Raw genomic sequence first — 27,068 nt, 5'->3', positions numbered from 1 at the left:
AATGTGTGCTGTCTGTTGGGCTACCAGAGGGGCCGATCCTTCTGGATTTCCTGGAGCCTGGACAACTCCTGACTGCTGCATCGCAGTGCCAACAGAGCTGAAGGCTCCAACTTCCAGTTGTTTGCCTGAGGACTCTGTGATTTATTTATTTAAGTGCATAAACTGTCCCTGTCAGGAACAGATTGTAGGTTATAGCTGCTCTAAATGTGAAATGTTTTAAGCTGGACAAACTTCTTTTCAGTTTTGAGGAGCTGCAGTCAACGGGGGGTTCTTGCCTGGGATCTCTTGCAGAACAGGGTGTGCTTCCATCCTCCTCTTTCCTTCTGTGACCAGGGAATTGTTGGTTGTTTTTTGCAGCAACATGAACTGTGAAGACCGAAATGTGCTGCGTATGAAAGAAAGGGAAAGGCGAAATCAAGAAATCCAGCAGGGTGAAGAAGCCTTTCCACCCAACTCTCCTCTCTTTGCTGAACCGTACAAAGTTGTGAGTTTCTGCCATTTGTACAAATGTGTTTTTTTATTTTGTAGTGGAAATTGTAGGGAAATATGTGCTACAAATCTGTTTATATCTGAAATCTTTTCAGGTCCCAGTTGTCACCTTAACCAGCATTTAAGCAAGTATTGAAACTAAGGATGGACAGTTAGTTACTAATCATCTCCATAGGCAGATTTATGCTAATACTTATGAAGCAGGGAGTACTTTCAAGGGAGGAAAGGGATAATGAGACAAGATAATTTATTTTTTGAAAAAACCTTTTTTCTGCTTCTGCTGCAGTGGTCATTAAGTGGTACCATTGAAGGTTTTCATTATACAGTTCAAAACTCACTTTGAAAACAAAGCCATTCCCTTATCTCTGTTTTGTTTGCGGGAGGTCAAACATTGCAGCTGAAGACTTTTCTCCCTCAGGAGGGAAGTTGTGAGTTTTTTGATTCCTGTCTTCCCTTCTGTTTGCTGTGCCTGATAACTAAAACCTACAAGTATGAAGCTAACTAAAGCTGGTTGGGATACAGTAAAACTGATTTGAAGGGCAAAAAAGAAACAACAGAAAAAACCCCAACTGGTTTTTCAGGAAAGAACCCCTATAACTGTGTTGGCAACAAGTTATTCCAGTATAAATACCAATTAAAAATTACATAACTGAGTGGTGAGGTTGAGCTGATGTTATTTTACTGCTAAGTAAAGCGTTGTCTGACCAATACATTATAGACTTTAAGGTGACAATGTCTACAGTTCTTAAAGTCTTCCATGCAGCTCACCTATACATTCTTTGAAGCACTGGTTAGTGTTTCAACTATTCTTGGTCAATTTAAGTGGTGCTGTACAGAAGTACTACTTAAAATCCCTGTTGAAACTTGCCTGAAGGCCTAGAATTTGGCTGCAGATTAAATAAATCCACTTTCTTTGCCCAGAATGAGAACTGGAATATAAGAAAATAACAGAACTGAGTTTGTGAAGTGATTGATCCATTTATTTGAAGTCAGCTGTAATTCATCTGCCTCTCAGGGGAAAGAGGAAATTTGAGGGAGAAAAAGATGAGCAGAGGGAGGGAAAGAACTGCATTACTGTGGTTGGTTGGGGAGAATTGGGTCACTGTGACTCTTTGTAGGGGTTTAAGATACAGGGATCTTCAGGCCATTTAATTAGTATTTTTCACTTGTGTGGCTGCTTGCCTGTTTCCTTCACCTTCTAATGCATGGGACTAAAAACTCTATTGACTGTGTAGATTTTAACAACGGCTTCATTTTTTAGAGAATAAGCATGGATTGGGCATCAATAGACACTTTTCATTTGGCTTTCTTTCTATCAAAATAAGTGTAAACTGTCAAAATAAGTATGAAGTATTGCAAAGTATTTTGGTCTTTTTCCTTCTCTTCTCTGCCTGTAGGGATTTAGTCATTATTTTCTATGAACAGGTGTCTTCTCAGCCTCTGCTAAGACAGTGGTAATCTCCTCTGTATAGGAAATCCTATTTGACGTGCAATCAAGAGGGCAGTTTTAAAGGGGCCTGTATGCAGAAGAACACATAGAAGCGGTTTTTTATTTGCTAATGGCAGTTCTTTCATTCAGCCCTTGGTAGTCTTTGATAAATAGATATGGCTGACATTTTAGTTTGCTTCCTTTCACCTGCCTCCCTAAAAAGCAATGCTTTAAATAATGCTTTTCTTAGAGTTCTGTGTCCTGGGTGTTTTTGTGTCTTCCCAGGCTGAAGGATAAATCTTCTTCACAGATACTTTGTTGGCCATATGAAATAAAATGAGAAAATGATAACAGGGCAAAGTTGCATTTAAATTTGATCAAAGATTTTAATAGAGTTGTTAGTTACTTCTTTGTTTGAAGCACACAGACAGACTACTTTTTAAGTTATCCAGCTTTTCAACATTTAAGAATTCAGAGCAGTGTGTGAATGGAGCTTTCCAAAAGGCTCCGACTACAACTCATGGTTGCTTTTTGGCCGAATGTTCCAGGCTGTGTGTTGTAAGTGCACATCCACCAAAGTGCCACAGGCTGACAGAAGGTTGGATGGTCCTGGTACTGTCACTGCCTGGGTAGCCCAGAGCTATGGGCAGCTTTGGTGTCAGCAGCCTGTGTTGCCTACGTTCTTCTCTCAGTGGCTGTTTGATTCAGGGGGGGAAAGAAAGTGTGCAGAAATACAAAGGCCTTTGTGCTGCAGATAGGAACTGCATAATATTGCACAGCCTTGTTGACGTCTGAACACAAAAGGGAGGCTGTGTTTTTCTTTCTGAATCTGTCAACCTTGGATTCTGTTTCTTCACAAAGTTTGCGAAAAAATTCCATGTATGGCTGCCCTGAGCCTTTCAACTTTCTGCCAGCCTATTTATTTTGTGTGCGTACATCTTAGCCATGGAACTTTGTCAAATTCTCTGTTTCCAAAGTCTGTAATTTCCTCTGCCTTCTCCCCTCTGTCATTCTTGGCAGTGGGATTTCTCCAAATTCCAGCAAGTTAGTGAGCCGTAGGCTTGTACAGCCTAGACCCGGAACAGAATTCAGAAGGCTGAACACAGCGCTGGTTTACTTGAATCAAGCCACACTGTTCTAGAAAATCTTATTCTCCTTAACTTTCTATTTATTTACAAGTTATATGCTGCAGCATCTCACAGCATTTCTCTTGTGTGCAGAAGTCTGGTACACTTTGCCTACATGTAGAAAATGAGGCTTGTTTTGGTGGATGGGTGGATTTTATGTCTAAGATTGCTGGCATAAGATCATTTTCCCTGTGTGCAGCAAGTGTTTGCAGGGACCCAAAATCCTGACTGGGGCCTGTCTGCATTACTATAAATATATCTTATAATTATCAGGAAGTCTTTGAATCAGAAGATAAAACTTCATGAAAATAGGTCATAAAAAGTTTTATGGGTGCTGTGAAAAACAGATTCCTGACTCTTGATAAAAATGTTATCCCATCACCTAACGCTCTGTAATTTCATCCTGTGTAAGTCTTTAAAGCCAGGGGTTCACAGTCAAAAAATGCAGAGCAGGAGGACTGGTGTGTTTGTAAAATATATTCAGAAATGCAGCTGTTTCTTATTGGATGGAATCTTTCCATCATAGAACAGGGAGTGTGATGTCACTGACAGCTGTTATGTCTGTGTACCTGAGCGGTGACCTGCAGACATCTCTGAAGAGGTGCACTGGTCTCTGGGTTTGCTCAGTGTCCCGTGCTGTAGTAGTTGTGAAGGCAGCAGTCAGTTGCGTCGATCCCTTGTGATCCAGAAACTTTATTCTGAGAATTAAAAGTGAGGTCTGACCTGGGTTGTCAGATATTAAATGGAAATGGATCCTATTCACCACAGCCAAACCAAAAATGGACAGGTAAGAATTATGTACCTGACTACCATTCTAATCACCATTTTGTGTCAGAGTCCAAGCAATGGTTTCTTACCTGTTGAAGTGTCTTCCACTTAACTTCTGCAATCTGCTATGCTTTTGTGAAAAGCATTTCCATCCTTCAAAATGTTCTTAATTTCTTCTTTCTCAAGAAATTGGACTTGAAAAAATATATATTTCTGTTTATTTCTTTATTAATCTTTGAGTTTCTGAGAGACGTGTATTCAGAGGCAAAATAGATGGTGAGTTATTTGGAAGAAGTTGCACATTTAAGCATAACACCTCGTTAAAGTGCCCTTAACTGGAATACTGCCTTAGAAATAGGAAGCTGGCTGAGGTAAGCACTGAGGCAGACACTTTCTGTAGAATTTATGGTATGTACATTGATGAGAACAGTCCCAGTTACTCATCTTGTGCTCAGCACAGCGCAGTCGTTCTGCATATGTGGTATTTTGATTACTGTAGGGTCTTTTTTTTGGTTTTACCTACATTTTATCAGGTACTTTTATCAAGTATTTACCTACTTGTCTTAGTTGACAGGAAAAAGGAAACTGAGGAATCATGCTTGTACTCATTGAACCTGTGTGAAAGATAAGAATCAGTTTGTATTCTGAAGAGAGTACGGCTTTTGCTCTCTGTTGAAGTAAGAAGACTTCTGCAACTTGATCTTGACTTTGCAGTTTAACCATAGGTTGATTTTAATGTCTCTTCTTTCAGTCAGTAAAGATGAAGGGCATTGGGAACATCTTAAAGTTCCCTAAGAGGTTTTGTTTTTGAGAAAATTGCACTCTTTCTCCATTCCACTGACAATACTCATTCAAGTCATGATTTCAACTGCTGCCACTTTTGAAATAAAAATGTTAAAGGAAGTCAGATATATGTAAGTATGCCTTGCCATGTAGAGCTTTTGTGTGTTTATGAAGTTACAATTGGAAACTGCATTTATAAATTGCATCACGTCACTGAGCTGGCTGTTTGTGAAGACTGCTGTACAGCTGTGCCCCAAACCCCTGCAATTCACTGTCACAGAGTACATCTATCAGCTTGGTGAATTGACTCAAACATTCTCTGTTTTTATGTGTAAGGTCAGCAGTTGTCCTCATTTTAAAAGGAGGTCAGGAAGGTCCTATTTTAAAATGGCACACTAGCTTAGAAGTAGGTTTTCAGTAACACAATACTCTCTGATTATTTGTTTATTTATTTATTTTTTAACATTTCAAGTGTTTGATAACGTACTGTGTTTCAGGAGGCAGAATTGGGTTTTCTGGAACAGGAATACAGAGATCTTACCAGTGCTAGAATTGGCGAGGCTCTGTCTTTCAAGGCTAGTTTCATAGACAGCAAATCCACTGTATATCGAGGCAGGTATTTATCACTGTCTGTTGGCTTTTATACAGCCAGGTTGCTCAGTTACATGAGGATTTGGATGAAGGTGAGAAAGGGAAGATAGGGTTTGCAGAAGTTGCACAGTTTCTGGAGATTCAGGTACTGTGTATGACAACTGCACGTGGCCCATCTTCCAAGCAAGCAAGCAGGGACAGATGGGTCAGTGGGACAGATGAGCTAAGGATGCTCTTCCCATGTACTCGCTGCTCTGTCACTGCTGGGGAAGGCAGCTTGGGCCCAGGAAAGGGCTCCCTGTTTCTGTTTGGTTGTTACCACTGGGTTTTGTTTTTAGCATGTTGGTTTTCTTTGGGAGTAGGTGTTGGTTTTGTTTTGTTGTTGTTTTTTAAAGGATATGTGCCATCCTTTAAAGTCAGAACAATAGCTTGATTATGGCATGATTTTTGAGATGTTAAAATTCCCTTTGAAAAAACTCCTGTGATCTTTTGTTCCCTTAGGAGTCTCAACAGTCCAGTTTTGGCACTGGAGAACAGAGTAAGTACATTAAACTTCCTTTCCTATGTGCAGTGTTTTTGTTACAACTGAGTATTCTTAGTACCCCTTAAGAAGTCAGGCCATTAGATCATGAGACCTCTCCAGGCTGGTAATGGAATGGGTTGCACGTAAAAATTGTCCGTATTTTCTCAAGACTTATGAAATAAACACTTGATTTTATTTGTGGCTTCTTGCTGAGAACTGGAAAGTTAATAACTGTTGTGTAACTCACTCATAACTTCTAGAAAAGGGGAAAAAAATAAAATTGTTTCTTTAAATTGTTGTTATTTTTTTAATTCTCGAAAAATAGGCTTCCTTGGTTGATATGATTGAAAATAGCTGAGTGTGAAAACACCCACAGAGAAAACCCCTGGGTATGCTGGAAAGCAACGAAGTTCATATTTTAATAGAAAAAACACAATGCATTTTCTTCCTTTTTCTTGTCCACTTTCGCATTATGGATATGAAAATTGAAGAGAACTGCTCAAGAATTGTTAATATTCTTGAGTGTATTATCCCAGAATGTATTTCCAAAGTCTAGACAAATGCACCTTTTATTCCTATTTGACTGTGTCTTCATTTTGAATATTACTGAAATGAAGCATTTAACCAGGTAACATATCTGGCAAAAATGAATTAGATTTGTGCTGTTGCCTTCCAACAGTCTTACCAGTCCCTGTCAAAGTGATTAAACAGATTAAATAGTAAAAGCAGAATGGTTTATTCTTAGGTATTCACAAGCAGCTTAATCTAAACTCCTAATACAGTGGGGAATTAAGGAAACAAATTAAAACTTAATTCCATAAGGCTAGCCAATAGGTTACATTCTGGAAACAGCTGATCTTCAGGTATGTCATCAGGGAGGCCAAATAGATAAAAACACAGAACCATTTCTCAGCTCCATTTTCAGTTTTCTGTGACACTTCCAACAACCTCAGATATTGTTTCTGTTGTGCTATGTTTAGTAATTTACTAGAACTAAAGAACAGGGAAGGAAAAAGAAGACAAACCAAAAAGCAGATTATATCACAGTGTTCTAACTGTAGGGTTTGGTTTATGAGTTTGCTTTTTGGATTTAAAGACTTTTCATTCATTAAAAAGCTGCGTAGGAATGCTGAAACAGATTAAAAACTTGATTTAATTGATCTCCTCAGCATGTAGAGGGTAATAGAATAATTTTCATGGGAGGGTTTGGGCTCTAAGGTCCCTTAGATGCCATCCAGTTCCAAGCTTCCCCCCAGACCAAGCTGCCCAGGTCCCACCCAGCCTGGCTTCAGGGATGAAGCACCCACAGCTCTCTGGCAGCAGTGCCAGGGCTTCCCCACACTCTGACTAAAGAATTTCTTCCTAATATCTAAGCTAGACCTATCCTCTTTTACTTCAGGATTGTCACTTGTATCCTACCTTGATAGAAGCAGAAGTTTTTCACACCTTCAGAAACATATTAAGTGTGTGTTGGTTTAGACAGCAACGATTTAAAAAAGCCTTCTAGATTTTCTTGATTAAGGTCATTGCTTCTCTTGGCAGTCTGTCTCTGCTCCTCTCTCACTTGGTCAATGTGTGAGAGGCTGCACCTGACGTCAGCTGGTCCCTCTTTCTCCTGTTCACTCCGCCATTCTTGAGTTTGTTTGGCTAAGCCTGTTTAGTTCTGTCCACTTTGCAGTGACTGTTTTGCTGTCTGTGTTCAAAAGAGTACAGCGTTATTTCTTTTTCCTTCTAGAACGATATAATCCTTCATCAAAAACATCCAATGGCCATCAATCCAAATCGTAAGTAGCAGTTGAGAAAACATTTCTCACGTAACAGTCAACTTTTAAAAGATTCTGGAAGTAGCTGTTTCTTTACCAGAATGTGTCAGTTCTTGCACACTCTTTGTCATGCTTTACACTTAACTGACAGGAGAGGGAAAAAAAAGTTGATTTCAACCTATTTTCAGGAACAGTAGGGCAAATAATGGCACACCGGTGTAACAGGTGCGCTGTGCCTTCCTTCCATCCCCCTGCTTTCTTCTCAGCTGTAGGATACTGAGCAGGAGTTTGGCCCTAGGAATTGGCTGGTGAGCTGGAAGTGTATCAGTGTGTGAGAATGGGCACGATGGGACAGGATTTACTAAACGTGCATTGCTAAGCTGTCAGCTGGAAGCAGCTTGTTGCAGTTGCACAAATAGGATGAGGAACTGTTCTGTTATTAGAGGAGACAGTAAATTAAGTTTGAGATCTAGTTAAGTTTGTACGAGTAGTTACTCATTCTCTTAAGTGACTGACAGGCATTTTTATTAGTTGCGTACACAGACCTAACATTATGCTTCATTAATCAGACATCAGAAAGAAAAAATAAAAAAGCAGCAGGAAGAATCTAACTGTCTTTTGCCCTATTCATACCTGAAAAATTGATTACATTCTGTTTAAATACAATTTCCAAACAAAAAATGCCCATTCCACCTGATGGAATGTTTACTGAAAGCAACTGCAGATTCTGAAGGTATTCTAAGTTAGTATTTGTGATGCAGTTACGAAATGAAGTTTAGTTTTTCTGTTTACATTTTTAGTATTAATAAGATTAAAAAACAAATCATCTGTGAGAAAGAAATGGGAAATAATTGAAGAGTGGCTTGTTCATTTATTTATTTATTATAGACTATGTCAGTTCCTTAAAACATGAGGTTTCAGATGTTTATACACAGCCACTTCAATAAGTGGTAGCAGTAGGAGTTCATCATTTGGCTTTTCTTTTGTTATAGCAGTGTAGTCCTCTATGAAAGGGCTGTGCTGGTTCCAGAATGGGAGGGTGTAGGAAGGTGCAAGAACTGGAGTTAGCACTTCACATTAGTTAAAGTGAGGTGCATGGGAAGAGGGGTGAGGAGATGTTTGCTGTGTCAATAGAATTTCCGATAAAGCGATTGTGCTCTGTTAAGAAAGCGTTAAAAAGTGAGATAAATGCATCTTTTGATAAGGGTAGCAGCTGAAAATAGATGTCTAAGTAGATTCTCGAGGTTGCTGTTTCTTTTCAGATTATAAGTAGAACAGCTGTACTGTGAAATTGGGAAGTATTCTAATCCTTTCTTATCTTCTTTCTCCAGATGTGAATTGAACCAGACAGAGTAAGACGTTTTATTTTTGTAACGAAGGTGTTTTTAAATAAGCACAAATACCCCACTATGTTTTCTTTGTGTTCCTGTACTTTCAGTGTCATGAAATAGTATGTGTATGTATGACTACCCTAAATAGGAGCAATTATACCTTTGAAGAATAGTAGAAAATTTATGATGTCGAACAGTTGGGATTTTGCCACTAGACATGAAGCAATCACATTTCTTAATTCAATGGGAAACAGTATTCTTGTCCGTGGTGTGTAAGAGGTTGAACGCAGATGTTTTAGCTCCACCTGCATTAGTAAAACGTGTCAGAATTCCTTTCTAAACTTTAAAGAACGAACAAAGGAATCAAAGCACTACAGCCCGTAGTTTTCTTTAAAGAATGACTTAACTTGCCATTCTTAGACATTAAATGTTTTAAATGGTAACTTGTGGATTTCACCCACACACCCAGCTCTGTAGCATAAACAGTAACTTGTTGGAATATAGAAGAGTGCTTTGAATGTAATTAAATTACATGGAAAAACTTGTCTCACTTTCTCCCTTTTACTTACTTAGTATGTTGAAAGATGACTTAAAACTTAGCAGTAGCGAAGACAGCGATGGAGAGCAGGTATGTTCACAAGATACCAAAGATTCAGTAGAATAAACCAAGTGTATTGATGGTTTGTTACATCAGCAATGTTCAGTAGTCCAACAGCAAACTGAACAGCTGAAGGAGAATTTGCAATTGAGGTACGAAAAACAATTAGCAAGTTTTCAAACAAACTTCAGGTACTCTAAAATGCAAATGTGAGGAAAATGATCTGGTTTTGTGAGAACAGTACTTTTTTTTTTTACCTAGGGACTCATGCTTTGATGATTTCAAATGGGCTTTCTCTAAATGTGGAATGGAAACAGAGTCAGTTTCCTAACACACACAATGGGCTGCCACCTAAGGGAGAGCCCCTCATGTTCTGTGCTGGCTAAAGAGTGCATGGCACACAGATGTCCATGCAGCAACTGTTCAAGATAAGAGCTGCTGTGTGTGTCTTTTACTCCCAGGTTGTTTCTGTAACTATAAGTCTAGCAGCTCCTTTATTTTTATCGTATCTTTTGCTCCTTGGCAATATTAACTCTGTGCATCTCCAGCCAGAGATGGTGTTCAGCCTGCTGAATTAAACATACCTCTTGAGTCTGTGCTACCCAGCAGAAGTCCATGCTGCTTTTTTTGCTGTTCTCAGTTCCACTGTTTGTTATATTTTCACATGGAAAACTTGAAGATGGTGCATTTAGTTGTTTAATTACTGGGGCATGGAACATTTCTGGAATAGCACAGTAAAAATTTGTATCATCTGGTTCTAAAACATGGCATGGGGGAGTGGAGAAAATAGGAAATCTCAGAACTACTGTCAGAATATGGAGGGTTCTGAGATGACACGTTTGTGGTAAAAGCTTGGATAAAAGAACTGTGATTTATTTTTCCTTTTGTACAAGCCAAAGGCAGGCAAATTTAAACCTCTGTATTTCTGAATTAGAGCACTCTTCAGGCTAAGTATTTAGAATCTTTAAGACTTGATATCAATACTTTGCAATGTAATTGCATATGCTTCTAGAAGCCTCATGCTCTTCTTCTTAATTGCAGGACTGTGATAAAACAGTTCCAAGGAGCACACCTGGAAGGTAGGCATTCCTTTACTTTCTATGCTGCAATCCAATGGTAGTGATGTTTGGTCCAGTCAGCGCTTCTGGCTTGATCTCGTTTCTAAAATCAGTGTTAGTTGTTTGTCTTTGATTAGACCAGAAGGTGATTAGAGTTTAATCAGTGGCCAACACATATTCTGCAAATATTATACTGACAACATTGTGAAGGGGGGAGGGGAACAAGGTGAATTGTGCTCAGTTGAACTCTTTAGCAAATGTTAGTTAAAATATTACATTTTATTCTTCCTAATGGAAGAACTTCCAGGATGCCTTTGCACTGAGTAATGTTTGTTTATTTTTCTTCCTTTTTGTTTTCAGTAGTTCTGAACCTTCACAACATAACAGTGAAGGAGCAGATAATTCTAGGGATGACTCAAGCAGCCACAGTGGGTCTGAAAGCAGTTCAGGATCTGACTCTGAAAGTGAAAGCAGTTCCAGTGATAGTGAAGCTAATGAACCATCACAGAGTGCATCCCCTGAGGTAGGATTTGTCACGCATTTGGGCTGTCATCAGGCATTAATCCTGAGTTTTAAAAGCAGAAAAAAATGAACATGTTCTCGGTCTCTTTTTTTTTTTTTAACAAAAACTTGTCAAGTGTAGAATTATTTCCACATATTTCCACATATTCTTTTGCTAAAGTACCTGTAATTTGACATGATAACTATATTTTCTATAAGCACACATTTGCTATTTGAGGTGATTTTTACCATAGTTATCTGTTGGAGTGCAGAAGACATGGGAACAGTAGCTTAAAGACCAGTAGCTTTTAGTCTGGAATGCCATGGCAGCAAGTGCTTCCTGTGGACTGCAGTTCTTCTGATTGAAGGAAAAAGCAGACCTGCTATCTGTAGTTATATGCATTTTTCATTAGTTACTGACCTCAGATGCTCGAGTGCACCGCTTGCTTTGGCTTGCAGCACAGTAGGGCTGCAGAAAAGATGGAAGCCACGTGAAACACTGTATCTAACAGTGCTTTATTGAAATTTGTTTTTAGCCGGAGCCACCGCCAATAAACAAGTGGCAACTGGATAACTGGTTGAACAAAGTTAATTCACATAAAGTGTCACCAGCTTCTTCTGTGGACAGCAACATCCCATCCTCACAAGGCTACAAAAAAGAGGGACGGGATCAGGGAACAGGAAGTGGGTACGCTGATCAAAGCGGATCCAAGGACTCGATTTCTTCAACACCAGGGCGAGATTCCAAACCCACCCAAAAGGGCTCAGAGAGCAGTCGTGGCACGCAGAAATCACCTGCCCAGAGTGACAGCTCAACACAGAGGAGGACCGTGGGTAAAAAGCAGCCCAAGAAAGCAGAAAAGACATCTGTTGAAGAGCCTAGAGGAGGTCTTAAAATAGAAAGTGAAACCCCAGTAGACATGGCAACAAACATACCTTCAAACAGGCATAAGGCAGCCACTAAAGGTTCCAGAAAACCTAATATAAAGAAAGAGCCCAAATCTTCCCCTCGGCCTACAACAGAGAAAAAGAAATACAAGGCTTCAAGCAAATCTGCCCAGAAATCCAGGGAATTCATAGAAACAGATACCTCATCCTCTGATTCAGATGAAAATGAAAGCCTTTCTCCTTCATCACAAACACCCAAATACTCCGAGAGCAATAGGACTCCTGTTAAATCTTCCATGGAGGAGGATGACAGCTTTTTTCGGCAAAGAATGTTCTCTCCTATGGAAGAGAAAGAGCTTCTTTCACCACTCAGCGATCCTGATGAAAGGTACCCACTTATTGTGAAGTGGGTACCTTCACAAAATGGATACCTGAGCCTCTTATCAAGAATACCAGAGAAGCCTTACAAGGATGCTGATGTGCCCAAAGTGGAAAAGAAAAATGTGCCAGAGAAGCATGCAAGAGAATCTCAGAAGCAGCCTTCTGATAAGAGTTCCACAAAAGGCAAAAGGAAACATAAACAGGTAACAGTATCGTAAATAAAATCTTGCCTGTTATCTTAGCCTTTTAGTATCTTGCTAAAGGGGTTAAGCATATGGCCCAGTAACCAATGTCATACCTCACTGCAGTGGCTCAGTAATTTAGGAGATTACTTTGCCTACCTATTCTATGTAGAATAAATTGATCCTTCCTGTGCCGTTGTAATAGGGAATATTGGAGTTTTCATTCATGAAAGGCAGAGGGTTGTACCTTTAGATGTGTTAGCACTGTAGCTTGCATTCCTGGAGGTAGCACAGATTGTGTATCCTCTTAAACTCTTCAACTTTAGGATTAGGTTTATATAAAAATCTGGTCTTCGACATCTCTTACAGACTCCATGGGTTTTACAGTTCCTGGCATTCATAAGACACCTGTGTTTGACTCCCCAGCATAAAATCTGATTTCGTACCAAAGCCTTTGGCAGATTTTTGTTATTTCATAGTGATATGCGTGTTATAAAATGAACAACTTGAGACTGCCACTTTTCAAATATATGATACAAGGTAGTTGCTTCAGGGGATGTTTCTGTAGCCTGTACAGGTATTATTCTGTACGCTGCAAGACGCCCACTGAATTAAATCCGTTAAATGTGAAAAATTACTGTCTTCGTGAAGCTGTAAATGTAGACATTTATCTGGATGTGTTTCTTGTTTGCTGTATTCAGAATGAGGATGAAAACAGAGCCAGTGAAAGCAAGAAAACAAAACTGGAAGAAAAAGCTCCATCAGGACACAAGACTTCTAGCAGTAGGGAGTGAGTATCTTGCCTGTCTTTTCAGCACTGAAGGCTCAGAGTGATCAAGGAGAAGACTCATGCCTGTATCCATCTCTCCCTTACCTTCTTCTCCTTCCTCCACAACAAAATGTCTCCTTACTAATCAGTGGGTAATATTTCATGGTTTCTGATTCTTCAGTTTGAAGTTTCCATTAGTTGTTGGTGGAAATTCATATCCATAACTGAAAATATTGACTAGGTAAACCCTACTATGAAGGGTTCACCTTTTTCAGATCAAACAACAGACAGCTGATATAATTATATCATGGAAAAAAAATTCTCTACAGCGAATATTTGTTGAATTACTGATGTGTGAGAAGCTGCAGCTTCTGGCTACAGATGCTAGAAGTCTTTCTGAGTTAAATGCCTTCTTTGTTTCTGTTAAGAAATGTAGAAAAAATGGATGCTCGTCTGTCATGTTTTTTTTCCTTTAGTCCTGATATTTTGTTTTGTTGCTGGTGTGATTTTCTGAAGGGCACTTGGTTAAATGCAACAAGATGGTTTTTCAAAAACTTCATGTAAATAGTTATTTTGTGTACTGTTCTCTGTGAAAAGGGATGCCAGAATTAGCAACTGGAATCCTCAGCAGCCAAGGTAAGACTGTACCAAAAGGCCAATGGATTCTAGAGAACAGTTATCTGGGCCATCTTTTTTCTGAGCTGTTAGGCTGACTTGTCTGCAATAGACAGACTGGCGCTAATGCTGGCATTCATTTCTAACATTACAAGTGTTTAGGGTGTTTTTAAGAACTGTTGAGGGATGTGGTTTTATGGTTAGAACTTGCCTTCTGCGTTTTCAGGTCAGAACAGATAAAGTGGTGAAAACTAGTTTAATCAGGCTTCGTAACGTTTAGTTACTGTGGTGATAATTTGCTTCCTCTGAATCTGTCTTGCTATGTTTAACATTAAAAATCTTGTTTTATTATTTTTTTTGGGGGGGTGGGAAAGGAGAGGGAAAAGGCTTAAATGGGGGAAGGGTGTGGAGAGAAAAAAAGAAGTGATGCTGGATTTTTGTTTTATTTCTATTTTGAAAAGTAAAAAACAAAACTGAATGTATTCATTTTGTCCAGGTCTTTAAAACCAAGTGCTGTTAAAGAGAAGGATTTACTGCCATCTCCTGCTGCCCCAGTCCTTCAGAAGGATTCCAAACAAGAGCACGGGTCCCGGAAGAGGACAGCCAGTCCGTCATCATCCTTGAAGTCCAGCAGCAATGTTAGTAAGGACAGCAGCAGTGGCAGTAAAAGCTGCTCATCTTCTAAACAGAGGAAGATAGAGGGAAAAGGTTCTGGCAGTGCTAAAGAAACAAAGGTAAAGGGCTTGTTCTGTGAATGCCTTGAACTTATTTCTTAGCTTTGCATTTTGACGTGCAGTGTCATCTAAATAATTTGCAGTTGTTGAAATGTAATTAGTTTCAGATTTGCCTTGTTTCGTACCGTGGTGCTTAGACTCTAAATTGGAAAATAACTTAGGAGATATTGTCGAATGCTAATGTTTATTCCTACCAAATATTTATGTTAATTACTAAAGTGCATTTAGTCATCTTTTGATGACAGATGCTGCGTATTTGCTGTTTAATTTGTTAATGAGAAATATCACTACAGATCTGCTCACACTGAATGAATAATGAGGTTACTCTTATGTCGCTGGAGCAAGTACAGATCTTGTCCTCGTTTTAAGGAGAACAGGAGCTGGGTCCGTGCACAGTGCTGAGATACAAAGCTGTGGCTCTCATTTTTCACCCTAGGATTCTAGAAAGGTTCATCTGATTCCAGATCAGGATGGTACAGAGCTCTCTGTGGTTAGAGTAGAGAAAACACTGTGGAAAAGGTGATGCAGAAAGTGTTTTTTAAGCAACTTAGATTAAGAACAAATGTAGTTGAAGGGTTTCAAAAACATAAGATGATGATAGTGTAAGGTCATGATATGTAATGTGCTTTTTCATTAGTATATAAATGTGTATTACTGGACAGGAGTAAACTTGTGAGCACATCTGGGTATCTTCATAGAGTAATTTCTGTTGTATAACCAGATTTGAGTGTAATATGTTCAAGTTGGAGGGATTTCACCTTTATCTTTGGGATTCCAAATGTACCATTTCTCCTTGATTGCTCTGAAGTGTTCAGGAAGGGTAATTGATTTGGGGAGGAGTGAAGCAGCAAATTGCCATCGGCAGTGGCAGAAAGTAGCTTAGTCATTAGGGTGGAGTCCATGCAATATTTAAACTGGGAGACCTGCTGGATTAATTTACATGCCATTACTGTGAAATTTTAGAAACCTGGGAAGGTTGTGTGCATCGGTGTCTGCACTTACAGGAAGCCTGTAGATAGCAGATTTGCATCATAGACTGCTGCTCTGGCCTTTCCTTATTCATCAGCATAGAACTGTCCCTAAACCAGCTGTTAACTTGTTTGATGTTTTTCTTTTCATACTTTGGAAATGCTGCATTTCCCTGCATGTTTTGGTGGTGTTTTATGTTACACTGGTAGTTAGGGCATTGCTGTGCAAGTGCAGTGCCTCGCAACTTTGAGATCCTTCTAATTAGCAAGGATCTGATAAAGGCAGGTTATTAAATACTCTGTGTAATTGGCCTTCGGTCACGATGACTCCAAAGAACTGAAAGCACACTGAAGCTGGGAAATTGCCTTATGCTGTTGATCTAGTGAGAAGAGATTCACTTAGAATTCACAAGATGTTTTGATGTCCCTTCTTTAGCCTGAAGTGTCACATTGAGCCATGTAAAATTAAGGGGAGCAAGGGCAGCATGTTGTGAAGACAGCTGTTATTTCTCCTTGAAGTTGGTGTTTCTGAAATACTAATCTTTTCTACCCAGAGACATTCAGTAGTTTATTGTTGAAAGACATGAGAAGTCATAGAAGTATATATAGCCTCTTTGTTCAGAGTGGAAAATCATGATTTAGCAATAAGGGAGATCTCCTAGTGTAGTAGGGCTCAGCTTAATTATAGCCTCTGTGTCATCCCCTGTGCCAGCATGAGATGAAAGCCTCAGGGAAACTGTGTTATTGTATGGTGAATGGCAGCTAAAGCAGCTACTAAACTGAACTTACTGCTTACAGAGTGTGAAATCATGGGAAAAATGTGTACAGTAAATTCCTCTTTGTCTTTGAGAATATAAAAATAAAAAAAAGTCTTGACATGATTCGGTGACCATTTTCCTTTCAGGAGAAGATTCTGAACAATTCATCGAACTGCCCTCCTGTTTCTGCTCCATCTACAGAGAGCTCAAAGTCCAGAAGAGCAAAACTTGTTTTTGCTGACAGGTAAGAAAAGCAGAGGGTGCCTTTCCCTTTTTGGGGGTGCTAATCTTGCAGCACAGTGAGCTCTTCTGTGGAGAAGGGTTGTCCTGTTTGCTTCACAAAAGATGCTGAATACTAGTTCATGCTCTGGAGATCTGCATGCTGTTCTGCAGCAACGTGCTTCTCTGCCTGCTTTGTGCACCAAATATTTGGCAGATGGTGCACTCCTTGAGGAGAAACTCTAGTCTGCCCTGTGTGTTCCTGCAGAGCGTGGATGGACCAAACAGTAGATCTAAACAGTCCAGGGTTGTCCTGTTTTTAAGTGTTGATGTATCCATCACACACTTTCAGGATATCACTGCTGCCTGTTCTCTTTTAACAGAGTCTGCTTTGCCCATGGTGAGCAGTTGTTGTCTTTGGTAGCAAAGAGGAGCCTTCATTTTTTGAACCCAAATGGGATTGTGATGCAGTACCTCCTGTTATTGTAACTTGAGTTAGAGGGGGATGAAGTGAAAGCTGTAACATTAACAAACTTTTGTCATAAAAGGAAGTACAGAGTAGGTGGTCTGACTCCTTAAATGTGTCTTCTATTGTAGGACTTACTCAGCTAATCATTATTTACAGCAAGCAAAGAAGTTAAAACATAATGCAGATGCATTGGTAAGCAAATCTACAATGTTTATCCAGTATTTGCACATTATGCTGGAGTTTGTTTACTGCTTGTGCTGTGTTGCTGCCTGTCTGTACTAGAACTTTCTGGTATTTCCTCTCAATATTTTCCTTATTTTTTTTTATCCAATCTTCTCAGTCTGACAGGTTTGAGAAGGCTGTGTACTACCTAGATGCAGTGGTGTCATTCATTGAGTGTGGGAATGCATTGGAGAAAAATGCTCAGGAATCCAAGTCCCCGTTCACTATGTATTCAGAAACTGTGGAATTAATCAAGTAAGCGCTGTAAAGCACACACAGAACTCAGATGGTTGGGGAAGAGGGCTGGAAATCAAAGCTTCTGCATTTTACTCATGTTCTGCCACTAACTTTTGGAGTCCCTTGCTCTGCACTAAGAACGGATCACTAGCCACTTTGTTCCAGTTACTGAAGCTTCAAGTGTGTTCTTGAGGGCTGAGATCCTTTATTCCAAAGTTTGTGATGTCTTAACAATTTGTGACATGTGCAGAGCAGAACTATTCCAATTATTGCCTAGCCACGTTCTGTTTAGGGTCTGAGGGAAAGACCTGAAACAGTGAAGGAGTTGAAAGTTGAATTTCATAAGAACTTGGTGGCTGATAAATGATTGTATAATGTTTCATTTACTTGATAGTTTTCTTGTTGGTGATTTGTTTATAGGTACACTATGAAACTGAAGAATTACTTGGCACCAGATGCTACGGCTGCAGACAAAAGGCTAGCAGTGCTTTGGTACGTGTATCCTGAACTTTATATTACACACTGATTAATTACACACACAGATTTCAGTCTGTGAAATGCTGTCTTACACTGAGTTTTCAGGTGTTTTGAACCAAATAGGAGTTTTCTGTTTGACTGTTCAGTACCATTGATGCTATAGATCGATTACTGTAAGGGCTTGTTAACAGCAAAGTCTTTCAGCTATTAAGAAAATGACTGACTGACTTCGACTTTGACTTCCATAATGTTCTGTCAGTTACTGCTTTTATTTTAGAACGTGATGTCATTGGTAACTTGTCGCATGCAATGGAATTGTTAATATGGCTAAAAATGATAGAGGTGCCTTTGTGAATTTCATTATCCTTAGTGTTTTGATAAAGTTACTGTTGATGAACTGAGCTCTTCATTTGCTCTCTTTGTAAATTATAGTGTTCCAAAATAACAGACTACTGTTGAGTTGGTTGCACGGTCAGCTGATGTTGGGCTGTGACCTAAATGCTTCGGGAAACTTTGAGATTACATTAACAAGCAAACTGTTGTCTGGTCTTGGCTTTAATTTTAGTAAAATAACATAATCAGAGCACACTGCTTTACTCATTTGAATGAATTTCCAGTTCTGTTTTGAAACTTTCTTGGAAAGGAAATTATCTATTGGATTTGGGAGGAGTAGCAGAAGGAGGGTTTGGGGTCTTTGCTGTGTGTTCACACAGTGATATGGCAAAACTTGAAATGGCTGTTAAGAACTGTCATTTGCCTTCTGGACTAATTAAATGGCTGCAGCAAGCAGTTGAACAAAGCTGACTGTGTCAGGTGGAAAAGGGAGGGGGGACTATAGCAGCATGCACCAGATTCAGTGTGTCCTGACATGAGAAAAAAGTGAAGGCTGTATCAGTAAAGTCACTGCAACCTAGTTTCAGCTTAAGGCACAAAACTGTTCTTTACTTTCTTGAGAAGTAAAGGTGGTGTGGGACTTTGTCTAGTTACAGTTTGACAGTTGGCTGTTTAGTGTTGGGAGAGAAAAGTTTTTAAAAACATGGGTACTCCATTTTTGACTTTTGGTATGTTGTGATAAGCCTGACTTTAACTGGAAATGTTTTGTTGTTCTGTCTTTGGTTAGTCTTCGGTGCCAATCTCTACTATACCTAAGGCTTTTCAAACTGAAAAAGGAAAGTGCATTGAAATATTCTAAAACTCTGACTGAACATCTGAAGGTAATTGGATATATATTTTCTTCAAATATTAAAAAACTAATCAAATTGAAGCTCTACATTACTTAAAATTCCTCTGCCTGGTATTCAGATTGCTGCACGTGAACTTCCAGTATGCCCTAATTTAGGAATGGACCTTGAAAGTACATTCAAGCTGAGCAGTTTAAAGCTGGGAGGATACAGCATGACTATGATGTCATCAACCCATTGGTCCTAATGATAGCTTCCTATTAATATTTTGGTGCAGCTTTTAGTAAATTTAGTTGGCTTCAAAGAGAATTTTAATTTTGTTGTTGATATAACAAAGTTAAAACTTTGCTGATTTGTGTCTTAGTCATCAGTGAAATGGATGCTTTTCCCAATTTTGAAAGTACTTTGATATTATTTAGGATATTTTGATATTATTATATGCTTAAAAGAAAAGCCATGAGAACTCATGTTCAGAAATGAGCAATTAAACAACCAGATAAAATATAATTAGCTGAGGTATAAACATACGTTTACTTTTTCCCAACAGAATTCCTATAATAATTCTCAAGCACCGTCACCTGCTATGGGAAGGTAGGTAGTAAAAGTTTACCTGTATTTCTATGTTTATAGCTCATTCTCCACATAAACTGTGAGTTTGAGGTGCTCAAAGAGCAGCTTTTACTTTCTTGAGCTTCTGTTGTTTTTGTTCTAATTTCTAATTGTTCTAAGGTCTAGATTTTGATCCCTTTGTTCAGGTAAGTGTTCTGATAAGAGGTTGAGAAATGTGCTGTACAGAGATATTCTCAGGCAACTCCTTGTTGGGAGGAATGAACAAAAAACTTCTCAGTGTGTCCTTAACACACAGGTCACTTGTCTCAGTGGTTTGTTGTTTTATGTAATGCTTTTGCTCTCAAAACAATAGCTTTATTAGTGCTGCAGTGATGCACTTGTAGCCCAGATGGCTACAAGTGCTTTCACAGTAAGCTCTTCCATGGTACAGCAGTTTACTTCTGTTCTTGAAACCTGACAACAGACTTTTTATAGATTACTCTATCAAAACAAAACAAAAACCAGAATTTTAGGAGGGCATTTCAGATATGCATCATGTTATTTGAAAATACAACAGCAGTATAATTGCCTTGCTTTAATTTTTTCATTATTACTATGTGAGGTTCAATTTATTTAAACAACAGATTTGATTGAAAGATGCTGCATGTTGATTTGGCTGTGAGGCTAAAATACAGGAGCTGGAGGAACATGAGAGGTTTTCAAAAGCTCACTTGTTTTAGGGCCAGTCCTGAGTTCTCAGTGTGTGAAGTAGGAGTGCCTTAGCATCCCATGTTCTGAGCTGTAGGAAGACATTTGCATGACACACCTGACATATCTGTGTGCGTGTTTTACAATGTAATGTTTTCCTTTGGATAAGCAGCAAGCCTGTTGGTATGCCGTCTCCAGTCTCTCCAAAGCTGTCTCCAGGGAATTCAGGAAATTACTCCTCTGGGGCAGCCAACCCTTCAGGGAGTGGGTCTTCGGTGACAATCCCCCAGAGGATCCATCAGATGGCAGCCAGCTACGTCCAAGTTACATCCAACTTCCTCTATGCCACTGAAATTTGGGACCAAGCTGAACAGCTGTCTAAAGAACAGAAAGGTAAGGGTAGGCAAAGGCAAGTTGTAACCTAAGATGTATACATTGTGTTAAATTCTAACAGGTTTTCAATTTTGGAGTTAACAGTGCATAATGATAAATAATTGGGTCCTTTGTAAAAGAAAGATGGAAAGTAATTCCTTTGGTGACAGCGATGCTCTGGGCTGGCTGTCCTGGTTGTCAGGTGGTGTTGGAGATCTAACATTTCCTACCAGCTATGCTTAAAATAAATAAATAAGTCTTGCATTTCCTGCAAGTTTTTCTCTTTAGGAAGTAGAACTTGGTGCATTTCCTTTTCTGAAATCCTGGAGTGAATATACACATTCGAGGGAGAAGGCCAAGAATGCTTTGTAACAGTTAGGCCACAGTGTAATTATGCTTACCTTCTGCAAAACAGTAAAGAAATGGGCTTAGAAAGGATCTCTTTCTCTTTCTTCTGCCATCTTCAGCCGTCTTTCATTTCTTTTGCCTTGATCTGCAATGTTTGTGCTGAGGTGGTGTTCTTTTAGGGAGAGCAATATTTCACTTACGGCAGCCAATGAGAACGACTGTGCCTAATTTGTGTTTCTGTTGTTTTAGAGTTCTTTGCCGAACTGGATAAAGCTATGGGCCCTCTGGTTTTTAACTCGAGCATCATGACAGACCTAGTGCGTTACACCTGTCAGGGACTACACTGGTTGCGCCTGGATGCCAAGTGATACTTCGAACTGAAGGAATGGAAAATTGAACACATTTTTCTTGCTGCCTCTGATTTATCTCCACAACACTGTGTCATGTCAATAAGGAAGACTGCCATAACACATTGCTTAGTTGACACTAAAAACAAAGAATGCTTTCACATGTCTCCCATCTTGATTTGTGTTTTGTGTTTTAACCCAAAACGATCTTGTTAATGAACTCCTTCAGTATTCCCTTTTTAAGTTATTTAAATATTTTTAAATTTGCGACATATAAAGGTGTAGCTTGGCTAATCTATCATGGATGGATCAGTCATTGGAATTCCCGTCACAATACGTAAATAGTCGGTTTAAATCCTATTTATTTTAATTTTTTTAATTTTAATTTTGAAAAGCCCAGTTTTTGGGTAGTTTTTAGCTGTTTCTTCCCTAAATTTTACCCTTCCAAGTACTTAGGAAAAATTAAACATAGACACTTTATTTAAGTACTCTGTGAGCTTTGTTACTCTGTAATGTCTTGTGGTGGTAGAACCTGTAAAAGGAATTAGGATTGATAGGTTCTAACGTGTAGAAACACCATACTTTTCATGCCTAATGCCTATGATCAACTAATAAATGACAGCTAGAGTTTTATTATTGCAGAATTTGTACTAAATAGAAAAAATTCCAGATATTCTTCTACGTATTAAAATACTTCATTTAAATGAATTTTAAAGAAATTTATATGGACAAAAAATTTAGCTGGTTCTGACTTGGGTTGCTTTCAAGGCAGTTTCAAACCATTGGTTAACACTATAGCAAATCATGAAACAATTTGAATGTAATATCAGAGTAATGGTGTAGGAATGAACTTCGGTCTGATAGGAAAGGCATATAGGAAAGGTTTCTGAAATGGACAATCTTGTGCTTTTTTTTTAATCTCTCTTCATTTAAAACGCATTTTGTTTGTCATTTTTTGACACTTGCAAAATCAGCAGTTTTGTGGTGAAAAAAACCAACAGTAGTTAAATTCCTACCAGAACTGCCATTTGCAACTTTCTCATTGACTGGAAAATCAGGAATCTTAAGTAGAGACGGAGGTCCATTTTTTTTTCTGCCTGAAAAAATGTCTGGTGGTTAATGGACACTACAGCATGACAGTGCAACAGCCATTGTGGGGTGGGGGAGCACACCTGCTATTACAGGGAAGTTGTCTAATCGTTTTGATGCAGAATGGATTTAAAACTTGTATTTACCCCATGTTAATGAAGGTCCCATTCGTGTTTGATGCATTTGATGGAGCAGAATATTCATTTGAGAGGGAAGCGAGTTGGTGTAACAGAAACAGTTTGTGGAGTTGCAGTCGACTGCTCTCAAAACCAAAGTACCTTTCCACATGAGGTGCTTGTCTGAGTCAAAGGTTTAAAATGCTACTGCTTTCAGTATTGCTTAGTGCCCCTAACATGTCTGGTGTGCCTTATGCCTTACTTTTAGATGAAGATTTTATGAACTGTTTACAAGATGTTTTACAGCAGGACCAGGTGTACTGTATGCAGTGGTCTTCTGCAGTACTTGGGTAAAATTCCATTTCTTTTTCAAAAGTACCAGTGTCTGTCATGCAAACTGACTTCTCATTGCAGTGGTCTTCTAAAGAGTCAAGCTCTGAATACTTTAGAGTGCGATTGTGGAATGCTGCTTTGTTTTATCTCCCATTTAACCCTTAGTTCTGTACCAGAGATGAACGTGCACGTTCAGGAAAAAATATTGCACTAAAGTTTTGTGTCGTCATGGTTAAGTGCCAAAATCATGGCAACCTCAAAAGAAGGAATAGAATTCTACGCTACTTAGTACTGCAGTATGTCCTATGGGCTTTAAGAGTTTAGAAGTTTTGAAATGAGTAACCTACTAAAAGGTAGCTGCATATTCGTAGAGCTTCCTTTGTGTTCCAGCGTGTTTTGTACTTCCAGAAGAGCTTTGCTACATACGAACCAACATGTGTTTGGTTAGCGGACCTGTGACTTTTCCCGTTAGAGCTGAATCACTGATCAGGTCTGTTGGTTGGAGCATCCTTTTTATTAAATCACTGTGCAAGATTGCATTCTTTTCGTGTTTGCTGTTAGAGACAAAACTCTGTACCCTCAGACTCTGCATCCTGGTTAATAGGACACTGTCAACTAATTTTTCCTTTAATACTCTAAAGTGCCTAGCACTCTTTTGACGCTATATAAAAAATACGTTTGTAGGAGTTGCATTCATAGTTGTTTTTTTTTGTGTAGTGCTGCACCGGCCGGTGAGGCTGCTTCCAGCTTGCTCCTTTGTGCACCGTGACCATGACTGTAAGCAGGAATGGTCTCATCTCTGGGAATTTATTTTCTCTTTTTATTTCCTTAGAGTCCCACAAATACCTTTTAGTGTTACACGCAGTTGTCTCTTACAAAAATGTTTTGCTTGTCCCCAGGTCAGTGGGTCTTTGGGTAACTGAAAGACTTCTTACATTGTGTTAAAATGTGGACCTGGAATGGCTGACAGAATCCGTCACAGGGAAACATTCCCTGGAGTGCTGCCCAGGTTTTCTGTCTGTATGGGAGATACACAGTGGTCTTGTTATTTGAAAAATGCCTTACTCATCTGTGGCTATTTCAATCAGAGACACTTAAATTTCACACTTCCAAAAGCATATCTGATTTGGGCTTTACCATTGTTTCTAAGACAGAAGTTGTGTACTTTGTCAGATTTCATAGCAATTAAAAAAATGCAAATACTGAATATGCTTCCATCCCGGTGCCACGATGCAGACTAACAGTCCAACTCTGTCCTTTTGTTAACCTCTACACAACAGCAGTGGAAATGCAGACAGCGTCAGCACTAAGGCAGGCTGCGCTGGTGGCTGAGGAGGGGATCCCTCACTCCCAGCTTCCTCAACGATTCCCTAGATGATTGGATCTTAAGCACATATCAACACTGAGATCTTAATTCCCTTACCGAACGTGGTCCCAGTTGGTGAATCTTAAAAATGGCTTAATCAGACTAGGCTTGCTCAGATATCACTATTATTTGGATTTGCTGTGAAACTTGCAGGTTCCTAGATGGTAAGGTGCAACCATTTATACTTATAAACAAATCTTCAGGACACCAGAGTAAAACAGCCCGATACTTTTATTTTGATTTGAAACTATTAGCCATAAAGTAGAGCGTGTGAATGGCTCTTCTTGGCTTTTGATGGCAGTATGCAATTTGTATTGTATGTGTCTTTTAACATATATGTATATATATATATGAAATCAGTCTGTCCAAAGTATATGTTATACTTGTTTTTAGATTATGGTGCAACTGACTATATTGATATATTATTTATTGAGTGCTGAGTCACCATCTTACTGGTGATAAATCTTGCATATTATACAGGAGTGCAATGTATATTCCTTTAGATTGCTGAGGCTTGATTGCTGTGATAACAAAGGAAAAGAAGAAGAAAAAAAAAAGCCCTGAAATGTATTTATGAATGGCCCCAACATACAGAGTCAGTACTTTATGGGAATGATGTGCTTGCCCGGGGCAAGTAAAATAAAGCCGTAGGCAGATAATGATGTAGTTTTCCAGAATGGGAAACTATTGGAAAAAGAGACTACCTTTGCTGTATTTAATATTTCAGTTACCTAACAGATATTTACTGTCACCGCAGCGTTTATGTTAAGGGCCTGAGCAAGTCAAGTTTGAATTACCCATTGGGGAGTAAGCAACTTCCAAATTTCTAGATTTCTGACAAAAATTTTGGTCAGGGTTTAAATTATTCCATCTAATGAAACAGTGTTATGGAAACCTGTATGTTAATGCTGGATATCTTGAAGTGTGAAGACTAGCCAAAGCTTTTGGTGGCCAACTCAGACAAATACAGAGCTGTTCCAGGAGGCAAATCTCCACAGTGTGAAAGTTACCTAAAAGCAATCAATCAATCAGGGAATCGTGATGTATGTCAAACTCCATTACTTTTCAAGGAATTGGTTTCTGATGCCACGATGCCATTTGAAAGCAGCGGTATTGGGGGTGGGGGGAGGCAGGGAGGGAGGGCTTAGCGATGTAATAAGTACATTTTTCTCTCAATACGAGCTCTGGTCGTTGCTAGATCAGCTATCGACAGCATTAGTTCTTTGCTCTCTGCCGATCTCAGCTGAGTTTCAATCGAATACACTATACTGAACAATTTGAAACGCTGTGTTACAGCGTTAGGGTTTATATAGGCCATCTTTATGTAAAAGTTTTAATTTCATCTGGAAACTTAATGGAAACGTACCTACTCCTGTCATACCTCTCTGCGTTTGCTATTGGAGCTGATACGGGCAAATTGGAATGCAGTGTTCCCCGACTTGGTTTTTATATGCAGCCCGGGGAATCGGTGCTGTTGGGTGCACAGTACTTCTGCAGCGCTTCTTTTCGGCTGCATTGATGTTACACATCTGAAAACTCAACTCTAAGGACCAGGCATGACTTTTGCAAGCACAGTTCCTGACATTTGTATCTGGTCCCCCTTTTAAATTGTTTTAAGAAATTTTGTATATGGAGGATAAAGTGCTTATATATTTATTAAAAATCCTTTATCTTAATTGAAATTATTATTTGATGAAGAAGGGTTTTTTGGGGGGAGGGTTTGTGGGTGAGGGAAGGTAACTTTTCACCTGTCTCTTATAAATGAAGCCCTTGTGAATCATACAGAAAGGTACTGCTAGTAACTAATGGGATGTCTCTGTTTCACACTTTGTACATGACAAGTCCATGTGTTACGTTTTGTTTCTATGGGAATATTTAGGCGTCCGTCTTCAACCAAAACCTAAAGAAACACACCAACTGTGATTTTATTTGTTGCAATACATTTGAAATTTCAAAGGGTACTTTGGGGCTCAAATTAGGATTTCTAAGTCAGTATGTGCATTTCACGTAATAAAGCTGTTAATGGTGAGCAAAGTATTATATACTAACTAGATTTTTTCCACATCTGTATAGTATATTCTATGTATTTTGTGGTATTGAGATTATAGAAAGTTTAGTGTCTGAAACATGCGTTTAATGTGTATTTTTAAACAAATTTATGGCAATTAAAATATTTGGAGAAAAGGGTATCACATTTCAATTTGTAAAGATCTTTTTAACTACTGTGTCATTAAAATGCTTTGTACAATGCAAAACTGTAACTGGAGAAACTAAGTTTAATAAATATCAAATAGATTTTCTGTATTAAACTTCAAAGTGGTCCTGTCTGTTGAAAGGGCTGCGTGCTCCCTGCTGCTGTATTTTTAAGCAGAGGTTTCTTTTTTGACCCCAGCACTCTGCATAACAAGGGAAGATACCGTCCAGTATGTGAGGTATGTTGAAATAATGGGATTATTCAGACGGGGAGGTCAGCTTGGGACGTAGGCAATTTTGATTAGAAATAATTTAAAAGTAAATACTTCTTCCAGTTATCACCAGATATATTTGGTATATTGAATCTGCTAGCACTATTATTATCAGTTTGTTTGCTCTCTCTTCTAACAGGCTTTTATTTGAAGTCCGGCTAAGAGTTCAGCTATTGAGACTGAAATGAGACAGAAGCGTGATCAACTTTACACACTTGCCAGGTTGAACGATAAATGTCTAAAGTCCACTGTGAAATAAGCACTTCTGCTTGAAGTGCCTGATGTGCCGTCAGCAGACACTGTGGTCACAGGAT

General features: G+C 39.0%; 1 protein-coding gene across 1 annotated transcript; it reads left to right on the top strand.

Moving 5' to 3' along the window:
- The first annotated feature begins 346 nt into the window (after positions 1 to 346).
- LOC146759336 (AF4/FMR2 family member 4-like) lies at positions 347 to 26,605 on the top strand. Its single transcript, XM_085510221.1, has 18 exons — positions 347 to 484; positions 5,689 to 5,725; positions 7,446 to 7,494; positions 8,805 to 8,825; positions 9,378 to 9,432; positions 10,444 to 10,481; positions 10,821 to 10,983; positions 11,498 to 12,433; positions 13,114 to 13,202; positions 14,293 to 14,530; positions 16,403 to 16,500; positions 17,073 to 17,136; positions 17,285 to 17,421; positions 17,824 to 17,895; positions 19,001 to 19,094; positions 19,609 to 19,652; positions 20,491 to 20,711; positions 21,288 to 26,605. Exons 1-18 carry the CDS (start codon positions 362 to 364, stop codon positions 21,404 to 21,406), a joined length of 2,598 nt encoding a protein of 865 aa, XP_085366347.1. The 5' UTR covers positions 347 to 361; the 3' UTR covers positions 21,407 to 26,605.
- The last annotated feature ends 463 nt before the right edge of the window (positions 26,606 to 27,068 follow it).

Source organism: Coturnix japonica, chromosome 10, assembly GCF_054131305.1.
Source record: "Coturnix japonica strain WE chromosome 10, WE-NBRP24, whole genome shotgun sequence".
NCBI classification, from domain to species: domain Eukaryota; kingdom Metazoa; phylum Chordata; class Aves; order Galliformes; family Phasianidae; genus Coturnix; species Coturnix japonica.
This window is presented reverse-complemented; position numbering and strand designations above follow the sequence as displayed.